Source organism: Mustelus asterias, chromosome 25 (assembly GCF_964213995.1).
Source record: "Mustelus asterias chromosome 25, sMusAst1.hap1.1, whole genome shotgun sequence".
Lineage (NCBI taxonomy): Eukaryota > Metazoa > Chordata > Chondrichthyes > Carcharhiniformes > Triakidae > Mustelus > Mustelus asterias.
Genome location: NC_135825.1, coordinates 8,676,238 through 8,697,373, shown reverse-complemented (window position 1 = coordinate 8,697,373; position 21,136 = coordinate 8,676,238). Strand labels below are relative to the sequence as shown.

At 48.5% G+C, this 21,136-nt stretch overlaps 1 protein-coding gene across 1 annotated transcript in view; it reads left to right on the top strand.

Annotated features, from left to right (window-relative positions):
* The window catches only part of nfasca (neurofascin homolog (chicken) a), a 279,787-nt gene that overhangs the window by 123,639 nt on the left and 135,012 nt on the right, over positions 1-21,136 (top strand). The window contains exons 4-7 of the mRNA XM_078242069.1: positions 5,460-5,630; positions 6,116-6,133; positions 13,656-13,761; positions 18,995-19,191. Of these exons, the coding sequence (XP_078098195.1) occupies positions 5,537-5,630; positions 6,116-6,133; positions 13,656-13,761; positions 18,995-19,191 (415 nt within the window). The 5' untranslated portion in view covers positions 5,460-5,536. The remainder of the gene's footprint in view (positions 1-5,459; positions 5,631-6,115; positions 6,134-13,655; positions 13,762-18,994; positions 19,192-21,136) is intronic.

Below are 21,136 nucleotides of genomic sequence, written 5' to 3'. Positions count from 1 at the left end.
TCCATTAGGAAAAAGATACAAAAGCCTGAGGTCATGTACGAACCGACTCAAGAACAGCTTCTTCCCTGCTGCCATCAGACGTTTGGATGGACTTACCTCACATTAAGTTGATCTTCCTCTACACCCTAGCTATGCCTGTAACACTACATTCTGCACTCTCTTGTTTCCTTCTCTATGAACGGTATGTTTTGTCTGTTTTGCGCGCAAGAAACAATACTTTTCACTGTATGTTAATACATGTGACAATAAATCTAATCTAATCAAATCAAATCCTGGGACTCAATCCCCAGAGCTTCTTGGTCAGATTGAGGCAGGGGTGATGCCCACCGCACCACAGGGCAGCGAACGTGTCTGAAAAGTTGTCCTGGAGTCCTGTTACTCTTCAATATAAAATCTCCAATCACTGTCACAGTGGTTTGTACAATTGTGTTAACACAGTCCACTCGCTGTATTATGATTTCTGTCTCTGTCAGATGCAGCACGGAAAGGGTTAAAATGATGTTGCACTTTTACCCCATTCTGCGAGGATTCAATGTTTAATTCAGTCCAAAGTACCTCACCGACAACTGGTTCAACTTCATTCTCTCCCTCGGTAACAACCTCTATCTCCCTCCCCCTCTAACCATTCATGGAGACCTCAGCTCCCAGCTGAGGCTGCAGTCCCCTGACCAGAGCCTCTGTTTATTTTTAGCTTGCCATCATTTCAAATGCCCCAACTCATTTCCCACCATTTTATTTATTTTCAAGGACGCGACCCTTCCCTCGGACCGAGACTGCGCCTGTACATTTAGCACCGGGGGACGTGTGTCACACATTCCGATCACGTCGCTGTTTGCGGGATCTTACTGTGCACAAATTGGCTGTTGTATTACAGTAAGTGCTACGCTGCGATGCCACGCAAACAAGGACTGGCCCTTCCCTTTTCGATGCAGCTGCTAAACAGAGGCATTTATGTTCCACCAACACTGGCGTCTCTTCACTTGACCGATTCCACAGTCGACAGTTCCGGTAAACATGAACTTACCCGGTGCTCGATAAAGAGCGATTTACATTTCTATAGTGCCTTGCACAACCTCCTGGAACACACAGCACAAAAGCAGACCATTCAGCCCAACCAGTTCATGCTGCTGTCTCTGTTGCTCTTGAGTTTCGTCCTATCCTTCTTCAGGGGACGGCACGGTAGTTAGCACTGCTGCCTCATAGCTCCAGGGACCCGAGTTCGATTCCCGGCTTGAGTGACTGTTTGCGTGGGGTTTGCACATTCTTCCCGTGTCTGCGTGGGTTTCCTCCGGGTGCTCCGGTTTCCGCCCACAGTCCGAAGATGTGCGGATTAGGTGGATTGGCCATGCTAAATTGCCCCTTAGGACGGAATTTTCCTATCTCGCCCACCACAGGAATTGTAGGGGGCGGACCATGCAAAGGTCCATTGACTTTGGGTGGGACTTTCCAGCCTTGGGAGTGAGTGTGGCCAGAAAATCCCGCTCTTAATGTCAGGGGGATTAGCAGGTTAAATATGTGGGGTTACGGGGATGGGGCCTGACTGGGATTGTTGTCAGTGGAGAGTTGATGGGCCGAATGACCTCCTTCTGCACTGTAAGGATTCTATGGTTTAACTCTATCAGTATAACCCTCAATCCTCTTCTCCCTCAGATACTTATCCAGCTTTCCCTTGAATGCAGGGCACCCCAATACCCTTTACAGCTGATGAAGTCATAGAATCTCCATAGGGGAGTTTGCACATTCTCCTCGTGTCTGCGTGGGTTTACTCCGGGTGCTCCGGTTTCCTCCCACAGTCCAAAGATGTGCGGGTTAGGTTGATTGGCCAGGTTAAAAATTGCCCCTTAGATTCCTGGGATGCGTAGGTTAGAGGGATTAGTGGGTAAAATATGTGGGGGTAGGGCCTGGGTGGGATTGTGGTCGGTGCAGACTCGATGGGCCGAATGGCCTCCTTCTGCACTGTAGGGTTTCTATGATTCTATGATAGTACAGGAGGAGGCCATTCAGCCCATCGAGCCTGCACTGACAATAATCCCACCCAGGCCCCACCCCACATATCCACCCTGCCAATCCCCCTGACACCTAGGGGCAATTTAGCACGGCCGATCCACCTAACCCACACATCTTTGGACTGTGGGAGTAAACCGGAGCACCCGAAAGGAACCCATGCTGACAGGGAGAGAGTGTGCAGACTCCGCATAGACAGTGACCCAAGCCAGGAATCGAACCGGGGTCCCTGGCGCTGTGGGGCAGCAGTGCTAACCACTGTGCCAACGTGCCGCCCATATTTAAAGAACAGTTGCAGGTGATTGTCCCTTGAAGGATCAATCTGCAGAGTAAGGGTCACATGACCAGGGGAACCAATCGGGCAGCAGGGTGGGGATCACCCAGGTAAGCTGGGGTTGGGTGTTCCAGAACCTTCTCGGGAGCTGGCTGCAGCCATGAGGCTGCAAGCCTCTGTATGGCCTTTACCTGTGAATTGTTTTTCCATTAACCGGTGACCAAGAATTATGACAATAGTCACTGTTGTAATGTCGGAAAGGTAAAGCAAATTCGATTTGAATGGTGGCGGAATGAGGAAAATTCCCATGAAGTTAATGTGAGGGATGGTAAATATTGGTCAGGACACGGGGGAGAAACCCCACCACTGTTCCTCGACATGGGGGTGGGATCTTTTTTACAATCACTTGAGAGGGCAGATGGAACCTTGGTTTAAAGACTCGATCAAAAAACAGCACCACTGACAGTGCAGCTCCCCATTGATGGTGCACTGAACCATTGGAATAAATCATATACTCAAGTCTTGTAGTGGGACTTGAACCCACAGCTATCTGACTCCCAATGTAAGAATGTTGTCAGGGAGCCACAGGTGATCTTAATGTTGAGCTCCATTGACACAGAATTATTGAATATCAAGACTATCTACTTCGTCGTAGAATCCTACAGTGCAGAAGGAGGCCATTCGGCCCATCGAGTCTGCACCAACCGCAATCCCACCCAGGCCCTATCCCCATAACCCCATGCATTTACCCTAGCTAGTCTCCCCGACACTAAGGGGTAATTTAGCATGGCCAATCAACCTTTGGAGAGGAAACCGGAGCACCTGGAGGAAACCCACGCAGACACGGGGAGAATGTGCAGACTCCACACAGACAGTGACCCGAGACGGGAATTGAACTCGGGTGCCTGGCGCTGTGAGCCAGCAGTGCTAACCGCCGTGCCGCCCTCCCTCACCGTGCCGTGCCTTCCCAAGTATTGTCAGTGTTTAGCCAAACCTCAAGCCCTGATATGCAAGAGTCTGAACCGGCACAGGCCTGCCAGGTCACCTCGATGCTAACAGGAGTCTTTCTCAACTGGGTTGAGCCTCTCGCAACTTCTAAATGTTGACCCTGAGACACCTGCTTGCCTTGCCTCCATCTGGCCGTGTTTTGTACTGAGGGCCATGGGCCATGCTGTGCTCGAGCGATAATAGAGGAAGAAAGGGGGAAATGAGGAAACAAAAGCCCAGGCTGCGACCTTCTCTGAAGAAGCGGTCACAAGAGCCACAGGTCAAGGGTCAATCTATTCAGAGAATTAATGATCGTAGCACCTGGCTCATGGATTAAGGGAGGATCGACTCCCCAGACAGAATGATTCTGCCGGCGGCCTTAATCGGGGGCCAGGTCTGAAGAAGATATGGAAAAGTCAGAGATAATTAAAAGCCATTCGAGCTATTGATTGTCATGCACACGATGACTTTAGCGTACAGCTGCACACTCAACTGCCTCCACGTCATTTTGCTAATCTATCATTACTCCCTCTTTTAGTACTGGAGATCACTCGCTGATATCTGTGACTGGCTCGCATCGCATTTACCGCTCAGTAATTTAAATGTATCTTTATGTTATTTGTTTTAGGGATCTGAGCCACGGAGTCAAGGCCACATTTTTTGCCAATACTTTGTTGCCCCTGAGTGGAATTCTGCCTCACCTCTCCGTCCCATCTCCGCTCTGGGAACTTTACAATCCTCTCATTCTGATCTCGTACGCTTCCCCCATGTCCTACTCTCCACCATTGGTCATCATGCCTTCAGCCTTATAGCCCCTCCACCCCCACCCCCCACAACCGCCCCCCCCCCACCACCACCACCCGCCAAAGGAAAAAAACAGTAAAACAGGGAATAAGAGTACTGGTCCGAACCGGTCTTGTACACACTTAAAAATGGAACACCAGAAAATGGAGAAGTAAGAATGCTGGTGTGAACCGGTCTGGAATACTTTAAAATGGAACGCCAGTAAAATGGGGAACTAAGAATGCTAGTCCAAACTAGTCTTGTATACTATAAAATATAACGCCAGTAAAGTGGGAAAATAAGAATATTGGTGTGAACTGGTCTTGTATACTTCAAAATGGAACACCAATAAAGCGGGATATAAGGATACTGCTCCAAAGTGTTATTTGTTCCGGAAGCTCCAGAATTCTCTGCCTAAGTCTCTCCCTCCTTTCAAACTCTCCTTAAAACCGACCACCGTGACCAAGGTGTTCATCACCTCTCCCCATGCCTCAGAGTCCATTCCTGTCAGCTTACACCCCCGTCTAACACTTCAGGGCTTTTTACTACATTTATTGATTTGATTTGATTTATTATTGTCACATGTATTAGTATACAGTGAAATGTGTTCTTTCTTGTGCGCTATACAGACAGAGCATACCGTTCATAGAGAAGGAAATGAGAGAGTGCAGAATGTAGTGTTACAGTCACAACTAGGGTGTAGAGAAAGATCAACTTAATATAATGATATGGAGATGCCGGCGTTGGACTGGGGTGGGCACAGTAACAAGTCTGACAACATTAGGTTATAAAATCCAACAGGCTTATTTGGAATCACGAGCTTTCAGAGTGCTGCTCCTTCACCTGATGAAGGACTCACCTGATGAAGGAGCAGCGCTCGTGATTCCAAATAAACCTGTTGGACTTTAACCTGGTGTTGTGAGACTTCTAAATTAATATAAGGTGGGTCCATTCAAAATTCTGACAGCAGCAGGGAAGAAGCTATTCTTGAGTTGGTTGGTACGTGACCTCAGACTTTTGTATCTTTTTCCCGATGGAAGAAGGTGAAAAAGAGTATGTCAGGGGTGCGTGGCATCCTTAATTACGCTGGCTGCTTTTCCAAGGCAGCGGAAAGTGTAGGCAGAGTCAATGGATGGGAGGGTGGTTTGCGTGATGCACTGGGTTACACTCACGACCTTTTGTAGTTCCTTGTGGTCTTGGGCAGAGCAGGAGCCATACCAAGCTGTGATGCTGCTGCTGCTGCTAAATGCTCGTTATTGTTGCCGGGACAACGGTAAGATATGGATCGAAGGTTTTACGGGAGGATCATTCAGTTGTTGGTTGAATGATTTCCACAACGCGAGCAAATCGCTTAGTGACTTTTGTTCATGTTCTCTGCTGCTTGTAACTCCTGTTGTTTGTTCGTCAACAGGTGAGAAAAAGAGAGAGTACTGTAGCCAGGGAACAACTGGATTTGATCAGCAGCGGGGGAGTATTTAACAGCTGGAAATGCTGCTACGGGAGAAGACCTTTCTCCACACTGGATTAGTGTTCATCTTGTCACTGTGTCATCCAATTACATCCATCGAAGTCCCTCTCGATCGTAAGTGTTACAAGTCAGCGAGTGTGGAATTGCGGGGGCGACTGTGATTGGAGTGAGGGTGAGAGTGAGTATGGGAAAACTCGGCGGACCAATTGCTCACCCAGATTGACTACCAGTATTAATCAGTGTGCCATAATAATCAGCTTAACGAGCTGTTTCCACTAATGAGCAGTTGCTGTTAATAATCAGTGTGTTTTAATTATCGGGGTGCCTTAACAAGCAGTTTATATTAATAAACAGTGCTTTTAATAATTAGTGTGTGTTAATAAGTGTGTAATATGCAGAGGATATTAAGGGTAGTGTCTGTGCATTAACAAATAGGGTTTATTAACAATGTATATTGATATGAAGAGAATATTAATAAACAGTGTATTAATAAGCAGCGTGCCTCTATGTAGACATAGTCATAGCGCTTATCTCTTTCACTAACCTGTTTATTCCCTCATCTCCTATGTTTCCTCAATTTGCCAACAATGGGATAAAAGCAAGCCTTCAGAGAGAGTGTAAGTTCACCGTTTCTCTTTTTGTGTGTAACTATCGGATGTCCTGTTGAGGACACTCACTGTCCTGCCTGCAGCTCAGGTGCCGAGTGAGTCGCTGGGGTTGGCACAGACGCAGTGCTATTGACTTTGGCTCCAAAGGTTTTGAAGTGTCCAACAGGGGGCTGGCGAAATGTGGGACTCAGTGTTAGGACTGGCTGGAGACTAACTGTCCCTGGCTGGAGACAATACACATCTCTTTAACCTGTGCTTAACCCTCTCTCCACTCACATTGTCTGTACCTTTAAGACTTGATTACCTGTAAAGACTCGCATTCCAACCATTATTTTGTAAATTGAGTTTGTGTCTTTATATGCCCTGTTTGTGAACTGAAATCCCACTCACCTGATGAAGGAGCGGCGCTCTGAAAGCTAGTGGCTTTTGCTACCCAATAAACCTGTTGGACTTTAACCTGGTGTTGTGAGACTTCTTACTGTGTTTATCCCAGTCCAACACCGGCATCTCCACATCGGTGTTAGGACTGGCCCTGGCCCCCAGCCAAGTCTTTTTGGCGGGGGAATGACTTACAGGTACATTGCTCCGATTGGACGTGAGGAGGGCTCTTTTGGACGTGGTACAAGGGGCTAAGTTTCTAAGACAGTCACACGTCTGCGGAATGCCATGCAACATGGCCCACCAGCATAGATTTTCCACTCCTGTCCATGATGTAACAGATTATAAACCAGATATCCCTCTTCCCCCAGCTCCAGCTAAAGCTCAAAGTAAGGTTTATTCATTATTTTCACATGTAGGCTTACATTAACACTGCAATGAAGTTACTGCGAAAACCCCCTAGTCGCCACACTCCGGTGCCTGTTCGGGTACACTGAGGGAGAATTTAGCATGGCCCAATGCACCGAACCAGGACTGTGGGAAGAAACCGGAGCACCCGGAGGAGACCCACGCAGACACGGGGAGAACGTGCAGACTCCGCACAGACAGTGACCCAAGACGGGAATCAAACCCGGGTCCCTGGCGCTGTGAGGCAGCAGTGCTAACCACTGTGTCACCGTGCTGCCTCTCTGACCAAGGGTCATCCTGACTCGAAACGCTAGCTCTATTCTCTCTCCGCAGATGCTGTCAGACCTGCTGAGATTCTCCAGTATTTTCTATTTTTGATCCCCATTCCCACTCTTGCCTTCAGTTGCTATCTCTACCGTAATCAGTCATGTCTCTCTCCCTATTTCATTGATACTATGATTGTAATGTCCTAACAATGTTAGGGGTTGTGTGTTTTAAACAGAAAGAAACAACATGCTTTGCCCACGTAGATTCGAAATAACCACAAGTTTGTTGCAGGAGCTGTTGCCTGTGTGCAGAGTAGAAAATGAAACTAAACAGAAGCCTGTGCAACACCTTAATGACATCACCACCAAATCATGTGACCTGCTCTTAAGGCAATCATGCAACCACTTAAATATGTAACAATGATCAGTACTCCCCGAAATATCCTTCTCAACTCTCTCCTACTTTCCTAATTCTTTCTCTTCCTCCTTTGCCAAGTGCTGTAAACCAAATGCTGCTCGTGACTCCTGCTATTCTATTTCTCTTTCCCCCTCAGTGGGTCAAAACTTGTTATTATTGTCATGGATGTTTGCCATCATCCAATAAAATAAAATTCTAAAAGAAAGAGCAATTTCTCGACTCAGAGAATGATCAGAATGTGTAGCCCCGTACCCAGTAGGCCAATAGCTTCGATGTTTTGCGGAAAGAAAATGAGAGAAAATGGAACAGGGAGTTGTGCTGAAATGCTGATACGAGGTAGGCCGAATGAGGAGAGATACGTGTGGGGCACAGACACCAACAAAGACTAATTGGACCAAATGGCTGGTTTCAGTGCTGTATGTTCGGCACAGTGGTTAGCACTGCAGCCCCACAGCGCCAGGGACCCGGGTTCAATTCCGGCCTCGGGTCACTGTCTGTGTGGAGTTTGCACATTCTCCCCGTGTCTGCGTGGGTTTCCTCCGGGTGCTCCGGTTTCCTCCCACACTCCAAGGATGTGCATGTTAAGTTTGATTGGCCGTGCTAAATTGCTCCTTAGTGTCAGGGAGACTAGCTAGGGTAAATGCATGGGGTTGTGGGGATAGGGCCCGAGTGGGTGCAGGCACAATGGGCCAAATGGCCTCCTCCTGCACTGTAGGGATTCTATGAAATTTTATGAAATATTCGATGCAATTCGAATGTAGGTGAAGACAGTCCGAATTGATGTTTTTCCTTTATTTATATGAAGGGGGAGTCAGATTTGGAAGCTTCAACAGTCCATAGCAACCCTGTATTCGTTGCTCTGGAATTTTATTCTTTTTGAACATGGACTGCCAATGGGGTTGTTGCAATCCCATTCTGATAAAACGATAAGAAAGACTTCCATTGATGTAGCTACTTCTGCAGCTTTAGGATGGCCCAAGGGACTTTACTGCCAATTACAAGTGTAGTCACTGGTGTCATATCGGAAACCCAGCAGCCAATTTGTGCACAGCAAGATCCCACAAATAACCCTGAGCATCTAATCTGTTTTAATGATATCACTGAGAGATATATATTGGTCAGTACAAAGAACAGTGCAGCACAGGAAACAGGCCCTTCGGCCCTCCAAGCCTGTGCCGCTCCTTGGTCCAACTAGACCAATCGTTTGTATCCCTCCATTCCCAGGCTGCTCATGTGACTATCCAGGTAAGTCTTAAATGATGTCAGCGTGCCTGCCTCCACCCCCCTACTTGGCAGCGCATTCCAGGCCCCCACCACCTTCTGTGTAAAAAACATCCCTCTGATATCTGAGTTATACTTCGCCCCTCTCACCTTGAGCCCGTGACCCCTCGTGATCGTCACCTCCGACCTGGGAAAAAGCTTCCCACTGTTCACCCTATCTATACCCTTCATAATCTTGTATACCTCTATTAGATCTCCCCTCATTCTCCGTCTTTCCAGGGAGAACAACCCCAGTTTACCCAATCTCTCCTCATAGCTAAGACCCTCCATACCAGGCAACATCCTGGTAAACCTTCTCTGCATTCTCTCTAACACCTCCACGTCCTTCTGGTAGTGCGGCGACCAGAACTGGACGCAGTACTCCAAACGTGGCCTAACCAGCGTTCTATACAGCTGCATCATCAGACTCCAGCTTTTATACTCTATACCCCGTCCTATAAAGGCAAGCATACCATATGCCTTCTTCATCACCTTCTCCACCTGTGTTGCCACCTTCAAGGATTTGTGGACTTGCACACCTAGGTCCCTCTGTGTTTCTATACTCCTGATGACTCTGCCATTTATTGTATAACTCCTCCCTACATTATTTCTTCCAAAATGCATCACTTCGCATTTATCCGGATTAAACTCCATCTGCCACCTCTCCGCCCAATTTTCCAGCCTGTCTATATCCTGCTGTATTGCCCGACAATGCACTTCGCTATCCGCAAGTCCAGCCATCTTCGTGTCATCCGCAAACTTGCTGATTACACCAGTTACACCTTCCAGGGAGAACTCCTTTTCCCTCATTACAGATTGTGGCTATGGGATTTCTTATACTCACCCGAAAAGACAGACCACCTGTGTGGAGTTTGCACATTCTCCCCCGTGTCTGTGTGGGTTTCTTAGGGATGCTCTGGTTTCCTCCCACACTCCAAAGATGTGCAGGTTAGGTGGATTGGCCATGCTAAATTGCCCTTTAGTGCCCCAAAATGTGTAGGTTAGGGGGTGAGTGGGGTAGGTACATGGGGTTACGGGGATAGGGATGGGTTAAGATGCTCTGTCGGAGATCGGTGCAGACCTGATGGACCGAATGGAATCAATGCAGAAGGAGGCCATAAGGCATCAGTTTAACATCTCACCCAAAAGGCAGCACCGCTGACAGTGCATCACTCCCTCAGCACTGCACTGAACTATAAATCTAGACTTTTGCACTCAAGCATCTGGAGTAGGGCTTGAACTGACAACCTACTGACTCAGAGGGAGTGTACGACCAATTGCCCTTGTCTGACAGATGGCACAGTGGTGAGCACTGCTGCCTCACAGCGCCAGGGACCCGGGTTCGATTCCCGGCTTGGGTCACTGTCTGTGTGGAGTCTGTCCATTCTCCCCGTGTCTGCGTGGGTTTCCTCCGGGTGCTCCGGTTTCCTCCCACAGTCCAAATTACGTGCTGGTTAGGGTGCATTGGCCGTGCTAAATTCTCTCTCGGTGTACCCGAACAGGCGCCGGAGTGTGGAAACTAGGGGATTTTCGCAGTAACTTCATTGCAGTGTTAATGAAAGCCTACTTGCGACACGAATAAATAAACTTAACTTAAACTTCAAACATGGGATTTTCCATCTGGGGGAAGCAGGCCATTTAGCCCACTGAACCTGACCTATCTCTGCATGTTCACCATTGCCTCATATCCCTTTGATACCCTTGGTTAATAAACCTATCAATCTCAGATTTAAAATTAACAATTGACCCAGCACCAACCCCTTTTGGAGTTGGGCCTATTCCTAGGGCGGCGGAGTAGCACAGTGGTTAGCACTGCTGCCTCACAGCACCAGGAACTTGGGTTCGATTCCCGACTTGGGGTCACTGTCTGTGTGGACTCTGCACATTCTCCCCGTGTCTGCGTGGGTTTCCTCCGGGTGCTCCGGTTTCCTCCCACAGTCTGAAAGACGTGCTGGTTGGGTGCATTGGCCATGCTAAATTCTCCCTCAGTGTACCCGAACAGGCGCCGGAGTGTGGTGACTAGGGGACTTTCACAGTCATTTCATTGCAGTGTTTAATGTAAGCTGACTTGTGACACTGATAAATAAACTTTAAACTTAGCTTGAAGATCACTGAGAACAGCCATACCTACATCCTGACTTGGTACATTTTGGTGGCGTCAACACTGGGGGTCACAGAGTAATTTATAGGATGACACCCTCTAGTAATTTGGGGACTTTGACCTTCCTACTGTTTTGTTAGCCATATGGAGGGTCTTCTAGTTTCTGTTACCTTCACTGCTGCCCCATCTCCACACAATATTACATTTTTAAAAGTTAGTTTTATTGCTGTGAAGATAAAATTGGGTCAGTTGCTTACTGCCTGAGATTGTAGTCAGGGGAACTGTCGTAACTGTGCCTCTTGTGGTCGGTCTTTGTGCTGGGTAAGGATTTAACACTTCTCCCCTGTGACACTACTCCTCCCCCTCAGTGTTTAATCTGACCCAGGCTGTTTGATCCATCTTGTATGCATTTTCTTGTGCTCCATTAGCACCTCTCTGCCAGGCTTAGTGTGATCTGTAGAGGCCTGGTTGACATCTGACTGTGTCTGTCTGTCACCTGGGTCTCCTCTCACTCTGTTATTCCATCCATCTGCCTGCTTACAGCTGGGTCCCCATTCTCACACACAGTTCATCTGCACAATAACTTCGATCTCCTTTCTCTTCAGCTTGCCTCCTCTCTCTGATATCAAGGCCTGTGCTGTTATGTCTGCTTGGAATGCATGTCATATCTAATGGAGTGCTTGATCTGAAAAGTTGCTTGTAAAGCTCAGACTCGGGATCTATCTCTCTGCACTGCTGCACACACGGTGGTTGGAGTTGGTCTCATTATTCCTATCTGTTTAAAACTCAGGTTGAGGAGGTGGAGAAGTCTCATTTTAATTCACCCTCCTCGCTTTTTTTGCTCTCCTCCTCATCACTTGCCAGACCTCAACCGCCAAGATCTCCCCTCCCTCATTTTCTTCACCCTCCCCCGCACCTCAACATGTCCATCCCTCTGTTATTCTCTCCTATACTCCTGAAGGTGCCTACCCTTGCTGGGATAGTGCTTCAGTGGCTCCGGTCACCCTCTGGCACCTCGCTCAAGTGACCATTTCTAAGGTGCGAACATTGAAGGCCAACATAACCCTGCTCAGAGCCAACACCTCATACGTACATCTGGATGGACCAGTCAAAGGCCTGTTGACTTTGGACAAGAATTTACAGGCATAGACTTGCCACCAGGGGCCAGTGACCATAAGCAGGAACACTGGTAAATACCAAGTCTATGAGGGATCATTAACATCTCTCCCTGTGAGAAAGAAACAAGTGGCCATATAGCTTGAGGAACATTACTCCACATTAAGTGAGGTGTAAGGCAAGGAGGCAGGCCTCCATGAACTAGCACAGCAGGTACAGGGATTGAACCCACGTGGCACAGTGGTTAGCACTGCTGCCTCACAGCGCCAGGGTTGAATTCCGGCCTCGGGTCACTGTCTGTGTGGAATTTGCACGTTCTCCCCGTGTCTGCGTGGGTTTCCTCCGGGTGCTCCGGTTTCCTCCCACAGTCCAAAGATGTGCGGGTTAGGTTGATTGGCCATGCTAAATTGACCCTAGCGTCAGGGGGATTAGCAGGGTAAATGTGTAGTGTTACAGGAATAGGGCCTGGGTGGGATTGTGGTCGGTGCAGATTTGATGGGCCAACTGGCCTCCTTCTGTACTGTAGGGAGTCTATGATTCAATGGTATTCTCCTGCACCATACTCAAGCTAACTGTGCTCACCAACACAATGGCCAATTCTTAAAACCCGGCAATGAATGAAGAAAATGAGGAATGGCAGAGTTTGGTGTGAAACAAGGTTAGAACGGGACACAGTGTTCTTGTTATTTCTCTTCCCTCACCGAGTAATGCACAAGCAGACTTTCATCTGTTTCCATAGCTAGTAATTCCCAGGATAGGTCACTCGTCTGTCACCAGGGGCTTATAGCTTGAAGGGGGCGCCACGCCACATCAAGCATGGCTGACCCAGAGTCGCTCCCGCTCTTACCATCAGCCATTGGTGTATTTGGAAGGATTTTGCAAGGTGATACTCAAACGCTTTGGCCACGTTACGAATGCACCTTCCTTGGCCATCAAATAGTCAGCACTGTGGCACAGTGGTTAGCACTGCTGCCTCACAGCACCAGGGACTCAGGTTCGATTCCTGGCTTGAGTCACTGTCTGTGTGGAGTCTGCACATTCTCCCCGTGTCTGCGTAGGTTTCCTCCGGTTTCCTCCCACGGTCCGGAAGGCATGCAGGTTAGGTGCATTGGCCGTGCTAAATTCTCCCTCAGTGTACCCGAACATGCGCCAGAGTGTGGCGACTAGGGGATTTTCGCAATAACTTCATTGCAGTGTTAATGTAAGTCTACTTGTGACACTAATAAATAAACTTAAAAAAACAGTCCTTTTTAAAGTTTGTTTATTATTGTCACGTGCAGGCTTACATTAACACTGCAGTGAAGTTGTTGTGAAAATCCTGGTTTAGGACTTGAAGTGGAGATGCCGGACTTGAACCCAGAGCTTCTCCCTCAGTGACAGGGACACTACCCACTGCACCACAAGACCTCCATGGGACAGAGTGTGATGAGTCTTAATTTCAACTTAGCGTAGTATGTTGACGAAACAGCTGGGTGCTAAGGGACGAGAAAGATGGTGGCGCTGCTATTCTGTCTGTCTGTGCTGCTGTTCGGAATATGCTAATAATCATCATTACTTCTTGTTTTAATTTATTTTTCTTTGCAGTGGCCCAGCCTCCCACCATCACCAAGCAGTCTCCAAAAGATTACATCGTAGACCCACGGGATAACGTAGTTATCTACTGCGAAGGGAAGGGGAACCCAACTCCTGCGTACGTAATTCTTTCTTTACAGTGATATGCGAGGTTGCATTATCACCCAGGACCTCAGCATGACGAGTGGTGGGGTCGGGGGTGGGGTGGGGGGAGGGGGAGGGGGGGGTTGGCAATGGTGTAGAATTGGGGGAAATGCCCTCTGCCCTGCAATGCCTGGTATCTCCCACTAGTGGCCACTTGTGAGCAATGTGATATTAGCGACCTCTGGTGTTTAGTTCCAGGTACTACAGTGCAGTTTGCTCAAGATCCAATGGTGAGATTCTCCAGCCCCCCAGCCCCATGTTTCCCGCTGGCAGGAGGTGGCGCGTTGTTTGCTAGCGGTGGGATTCTCTGGTCCGGCCGCTGTCAATAAGATTCCCATTGACGTCACCCCATGCCGGAGGGAAATGCTGCCGGCGGGATCGGAGAACCACGCCCCCCTCCCCCTCGGCGTGAACGACCGGAGAATTCAAGCCCACATCAGGAATCATCTCCGGTCAATGACATTGAATCATGTTGGTCGATGGAGGGGAATTTCCTTGGGACCTCCCACGCTGCGTGGCCAAAGACGTGTGGGTTAGCTGGATTGGCCGTGCTAAATTGCCCCTTAGTGTCAGGGGGATTAGCAGGGCAAATAATGGGATTATGGGATGCGGCCTGCATGGGATTATTGTCAGTACAGACTCGATGGGCTCAATGGCCTCCTTCTGCACAGATTCCGTATTCTGTTATTATGGTGGAAACCTCAAACCTAGGTACCGGCGCTTGAGGAGGAGATTTCAAGAAAAAATTGACTCCGCCTGAATATATTCGTAGAATCATAGAATTCCTACAGTGCAGAAGGTGACCATTCGGCCCATCAAGTCTGCACCGACTCTCTGACAGAGTATCTTACCCCGGCCCTCTCCCCCGCCCTGTCCCCGTAACCCCACACATTTACCATGGCCAATCCACCTAACCTACACATCTTTGGAGCGTGGGAGGAAACCGGAGCACCCGGAGGAAACCCACCCAGACACGGGGAGAACGTGCAAACTCCACACGGACAGTCACCTGAGGCTGGAATCGAACCTGGGTCCCTGGCGCTGTGAGGCAACGGTGCTAACCACTGTGCCACTGTGCTGCCCCATCTTTGGATCACCTTTGGTTTCAGGCAGTGCATTCCAGATCAGTAAACGTTGCTGCATTAAACATCACCGCATCTCCACAACCTCGCACCTTTGCCGATTAAAATCTGTGTCATCCTGGGATCCTCCTGGGAAACAGTTTCTCCTTATTTATTAGAATGATTTGATCGTTTTTTAACACCTCTATGAAATATCTCTCCTTAACCTCCTCTCCTCTAAGGAGAATAGTTACAGCTCCTCTAGTGGCTTCACATAACCTCTTTCCTGTCGCACTGGAATCCTGTTTGGTGTGGCTCTGTCTCTCTAACCTTGTCCAGAACGTCATGAAGATTATTGTGCCGTGGCTTGGTTTATTTTAGCTGGTGTGTCTTTCCATCTAAGGTCCTGTTCGGTGTGTATTCCCAAGCTGGGCAAGCGATGGATGTCTTTCTCTAGATACAATCCTGCTGCCTTTTCATAGAGCTTGGAGTCTAATTGTTTTTGCGATTGAATCCTGGCTACTGTAACCCTGTGAAGAAATTAATGCTGGCTTTGTTAGCGTTCTCTTGGGTAACAAGAATCCAAAGGCACACTCAGTTGACTCTTAACTGAGGGGGCGGCACGGTAGCACAGTGGTTAGCACTGTTGCTTCACAGCTCCAGGGACCTGGGTTCGATTCCCGGCTTGGATCACTGTCTGTGTGGAGTTTGCACATTCTCCTCGTGTCTGCGTGGGTTTCCTCCGGGTGCTCCGGTTTCCTCCCACAGTCCAAAGATGTGCGGGTTAGGTTGATTGGCCATGCTAAAAATTGCCCTTAGTGTCCTGAGATGCGTAGGTTAGAGGGATCAGTGGGTCAATATGTAGGGATATGAGAGTAGGGCCTGGGTGGGATTGGGCCGAATGGCCTCTTTCTGTACTGTAGGGTTTCTATGATTTCTTCTATGATTAACACAAACAGCGCTGGACACCATGCAAGGTCTTTAATTACTTGTGCACAAGGAGAACTCTCTACGGCCAACACGGGATGGTCGGAGCGGTTCTGAGGTTACAGAGAAACAGCTCAGCAGTTATAGTCAATTACAGCAAATCAGGATTATTCACATCTTTCATTGACAAACATATTTGCCGATTAAATCCCAACCTTTCGCCCTTTCTCATTCAATAAAAAAAATTGACTTCTGTTAATCCTTCATTTGCATAGCATATCCCCATATCTTGCCTTTGGTATTTGTTATGGAAAAAATCTGGTCTTGTTCACCCTCTGGTGAAGGCCGAAAAAGGAACATATTATAGGGGCTTGTGAAGAAATAGCAGAGACTGACTCCTTTTGAAGCTGATAAACATTTTCCACGACTGTACAAAGAGGAAAGAAAGCATAAGTTTTTAATTTGAACACTCTAACTTCTGCACAATTTAACTTCCAGACTATGAAACTTCGATCTGAACTTTTTAATCTCCGCACTGTCAGTTTGACTCATGAATCCAAATGTCAGGCAAAATGGCTGAGTTGGCAATGTTTATTTTTTTACTTCTGCTGATTTTAATTCTGCAGACTGGATATCTGTGAAACCAGAAGGGAGTATGGTGAGGCGATGGCCCAGTGGTATTATCGCTAGACTATTAATCCAGAAAGTCAGCTAATATTCTGGGGACCCGGGTCCGAATCCCGCCACGGCAGATGGTGGAATTTGAATTCAATATTTAAAAAAATTTGGAATTAAGAATCCACTGATGACCATGAAATGATTGTCGGAAATCTGATTCACTAATGTCCTTTAGGGAAGGAAATCTGCCGTCCTTACCCGGTCTGGCCTACATGTGACTCCAGAGCCACAGCAATGTGGCTGACTCTCAACTGCCCCCTGGGGATGGGCAATAAATGCTGGCCCAGCCAGCGATGCCCGTGTCCCACGAATGAATACAAAAGTGGTGGTTGTTTAATCTGCTCAGTTTGCCTTTTGGCCCTTTAATGTTTTTGTACAAATCTTTTATTCCTAATGCCTGCTTTAGCTCAACGGGCAGCACCCTCACCTCTGAATCAGAAGGTTGTGGTTGCATGACCCAATCTGGAGATCTAAGCAGAAAAGGATGATTCTTACGAACATTCAAACAAGGAGCAGGAGTAGGCCATTCGGCCCCTCGAACCTACTCCACCATTTGATAAGATCATGGCTGATCTGACAGTGACCTCAAATATACATCCCGACTACCCATAATAACCTATCACCCCCTTGCTTACCAGGAATCTATCTACCTCTGCCATAAACATAGATGCTGCTTCCACCACCTTTTCAGGAAGTGAATTCCAAAGATTTAATCTGGGTGGCACAGTGGTTAGCTGCCTCACAGCGCCAGGGACCCGGGTTCGATTCCCAGCTCGGGACACTGTCTATGCGGAGCTTGCACATTCTCCCCATGCCTGCGTGGGTTTCCTCCGGGTGCTCCGGTTTCCTCCCACAGTCCAAAGATGTGCGGGTTAGGTACATTGGCCATGCTAAATTGCCCCTTAGTGTCGGGGGGACTAGCGAGGGTAAAAATGCATGGGGTTATGGGGATAGGGCCGGGATGGGATTGTGGCCGGTGCAGACTCAATGGGCCGAATGGCCTCTTTTTACACTGTAGGGATTCTATGATTAATACTCTTAGCGAAAAGAACCAGCTGCACCTCCGTTTTTTTTAAATGGGCGACTCTTCATTTTAAAACCCTGACCCCACTCGTTCTGGATTCTCTCACAAGAGGAAACATTTGCGGGCAATTGGGACTAGCTTAGTGGTTTTAAAAAAAGGGGGCGGCATGGAAAGTTGGGCCGAAGGGCCTGTTTCCATGCTGTAAACCTCTATCCTCTCCATGTCGATCCTGAGAAAAACCCCTCAAGACTGTCAGGATTCTATAATCTTTAGTTTCAATCAACTTGCCTCTTACCCTTCTAAACTCGAGTGGATACAAGCACAGCCTGTCCAACCTTTCCTCATCAGACAACCCACCCATTCCAGGTATTAATGTGGTAACCCTTCTCTGAACTGCTTCTAATGTATTTACATCCTTCCTTAAATAAGGAGACCAATACTGTACACAGTACTCCAGATGTGGCCTGACCAGTGACCTGTACAACCTCCTACCTTTGTATTCAATTCCCCTTGCAATAAACAAGGACATTCTATTGACTTTCCTAATTACTTACTGTACCTGCATACTAGCCTTTTGTGATCATGCACTAGGACACCCAGATCCCTCTACACTTCAGAGCTCCGCAATCTCTCACTATTTCGATTAGATGCTTCTTTTTTATTCTGCCTCTAAATTGGACAATTTTCCACATTGCCCTCCATTAGCCAGGTTTTTGCCCACACCCACTTTACCCATCCAGTACGGTCTGCCATTATTTCTAGGTGGTCTCCAATGATCTGGAGTGGGGCCAATCGAAAGCTTCCCTGTTTTACTGCTCAGACTGAAATCCCAAAGAGATTAACAATGTGGTGAAATTAGGAATCCCGATATAGATGAGCATTTTTCCTAAATCGACTTGAGGAAATAGCGTTTGTCCCAGACGGGACACAGGGGCGGCACGGTGGTTAGCACTGCTGCCTCACAGCACCAAGGACCCAGGTTCAATTCCAGCCTCGGGTGACTGTGTGGAGCTTGCACGTTCTCCCTGTGTCAGCGTGGGTTTCCTCCGGGTGCTCCGGTTTACTCCCACACTCCAAAGACAAAGTAAGTAGTCTCACAACACCAGGGTAAAGTCCAACAGGTTTATTTGGTAGCACAGGCTTTCGGAGCACCGCCCCTTCATCAGGTGCTCATCTCACCTGATGAAGGAGCGGCGCTCCGAAAGCTCGTGCTACCAAATAAACCTGTTGGACTTTAACCTGGTGTTGTGAGACTTCTTACTGTGCCCACCCCAGTCCAACGTCTCCACATCGTACTCCAAAGATGCGCGGGTTAGGTGGGTTTGCCATGCTAAATTACCCCTTAGTAGGGTAAATACATCAGGTTACAGGGTTAGGCCCTGGGTGCGATTGTTGTCAGTGCAGGCTCGATGGGCTGAATGGCCTCCTTCTGCACTGTAAGGATTCTATGATTCCGTGCCTTTGTTAGTTACTGGAAAGTGATTGGTTGAACCGACAGGCTGGCTATCTCTCCGCAGATTCTCGTGGACTCGCAATGGAAAGTTCTTCAATGTTGCCAAAGATTCCAGAGTATCGATGAGATCGCGGTCGGGGACCCTGACAATGGACTTTCGCTACAGTGGCCGCGCGGAGGATTATGAGGGCGAATATCAGTGCTCATCCAGAAATGACCACGGGACAGCACTCTCCCACAAGATAGTCCTTCGAGTCTCCAGTAAGATGGGGCTGAATCTTATTTGGATTTCAGTTTGAACTGTCTTTTGTGTAGGATACGTCGGTGAAGGATACTCTCTTGGTTATGTGACAGGATTCATAATCCAGGGGCCAGGATCACTAATCAGATTATTTCATATCCCACCTTGGCAGTTTGGTTATTTGAATTCAGTTGAAAAACTAAAGGAGCATTGGTAACGGTAAGGGGAGATTGGGGGAATAGTGGTAATGCCATTGGAGCGGTGATTCACTGGCCCAGGCTAATGCTCTGAGGACAGGGGTTCAAATCCCACCATGGCAGAAGGAATGGTTCCCATGAAATGACTGGCTTGTTGTTAAAAATTCAGTTGGTTCACTAATATCCTTCAGGGAAGGAAATCTGTCCCAGGTCTGGCCTACATCTAACCCCAGATCCACCTCAATATGGTTGACTCTTAACTGCCCTTTGCAACTCCCCGAGCAAGCCACTCAGTTCAAGGGGCAATTAGGGATGGGCAATAAATGCTGGTCTTGCCCGTCGATGCCCTCATCCAATGAAAGAATTAGTGGGTGGGATCTTCTGTTTTGAGGTGGCCCACCATTGGCCAGCGGCAGGATTTTCCTGCCCCGCTGTTGCCAATGGAATTTCCCGTTGTTCTCACAATCCATCGCCGGGGAAACCTGCAGTTGGGGGAGGGGGGGGGGGCGCGGAGTGGCGGGGTTGGGGGCGATTAATCAGCCATATGGGGGGCCCTCCACCATCCCGCCTCCACCCTAATTGACTCTGTGGCAGGAAGGAAGGGCCGCGGAAGGGGCCTCACCTCACTCAGATAAAGGTGGGTGCCTCGTGATGCGAGAGGGGCTCCCTCTTTCAAAGGGGCTCCGTAACTAACCGAGGGACCGGGTGTTGGAAAGTGGGGGGTGGGGGGGGGGGGCAATGAGAGCAAACCCCTCACCCTTGCAGCCAATCGAATCCCCTCTCCTCCCCCCACCTTCCTCCCCACCCTATTCCAAACCAACGACACAACCCCTCCCCCCCCCCCCCCCCCCCCCCCCACCCCTCAGCTCCCCACCTCCCATCTTCACTTGTGGCCTGGAATTTAGTGACGATCCTAGGCCTCAGGTGGGTGCGGTACCAGCAGCAGCTACTGCCTCCCTGGTGGCACTGCCAGGTAATAGGAACCATAAGACATAGGAGCAGAACTAGGCCACTCGGCCCATTGCGTCTGCTCCGCCATTCAATCATGGCTGAAATGATTCTCATCCCCATTCTCCTGCCTTTTCCCCATAACCCCTGATCCCTTTATCAATCAAGAACCTATCTATCTCTGTCTTAAAGACACAATGACCCGCCCTCCACAGCCTTCTGCGGCAAAGAGTTCCACAGATTCACCACTCTCTGGCTGAAAAAGTTCCTCCTCATCTCTGTTTTAAAGGTTGTGCCCTCTGGTTCTAGTTTTTCCAACTAGTGGAAACATCCTCTCCACGTCCACTCTATCGAGGCCTCGCAGTATCCTGTAGGTTTCAATAAGATCCCCCCTCATCCTTCTAAACTCCAACGAGTACAGGCCCAGAGTCCTCAACTGTTCCTCAATTGATCCTCCAGCCTCTGATTAGCTACATCTCTCGGTGGGTAGGACTGTCGCCCCCCCCCCCCCCCGATCCTTGATTCTGGGGAAGACCTACTGCTGTCCAGTTAAATGCCTCAATGGGGTAGGCCTTCCTGAAAAGAGGCGTAGTGGGCCAATGGGTGAAATCTCTGTTGTCCCCATTCGCCCCGACCAATTTCTCCTTCCCCTAAACGCTGACTGTCGTGAAGTATATCCAACTTTCGCCGTCTATATTGATATCCCTCCTGCCTCGGGCTATAGATTTCCCAAATGTTTCCTGTTTGAACTTTTCCCTTTCTGTGTTTTCTCTTACTTTCTGTCATGCCCACGGACATCTGCATAGAGACGATTAAATCC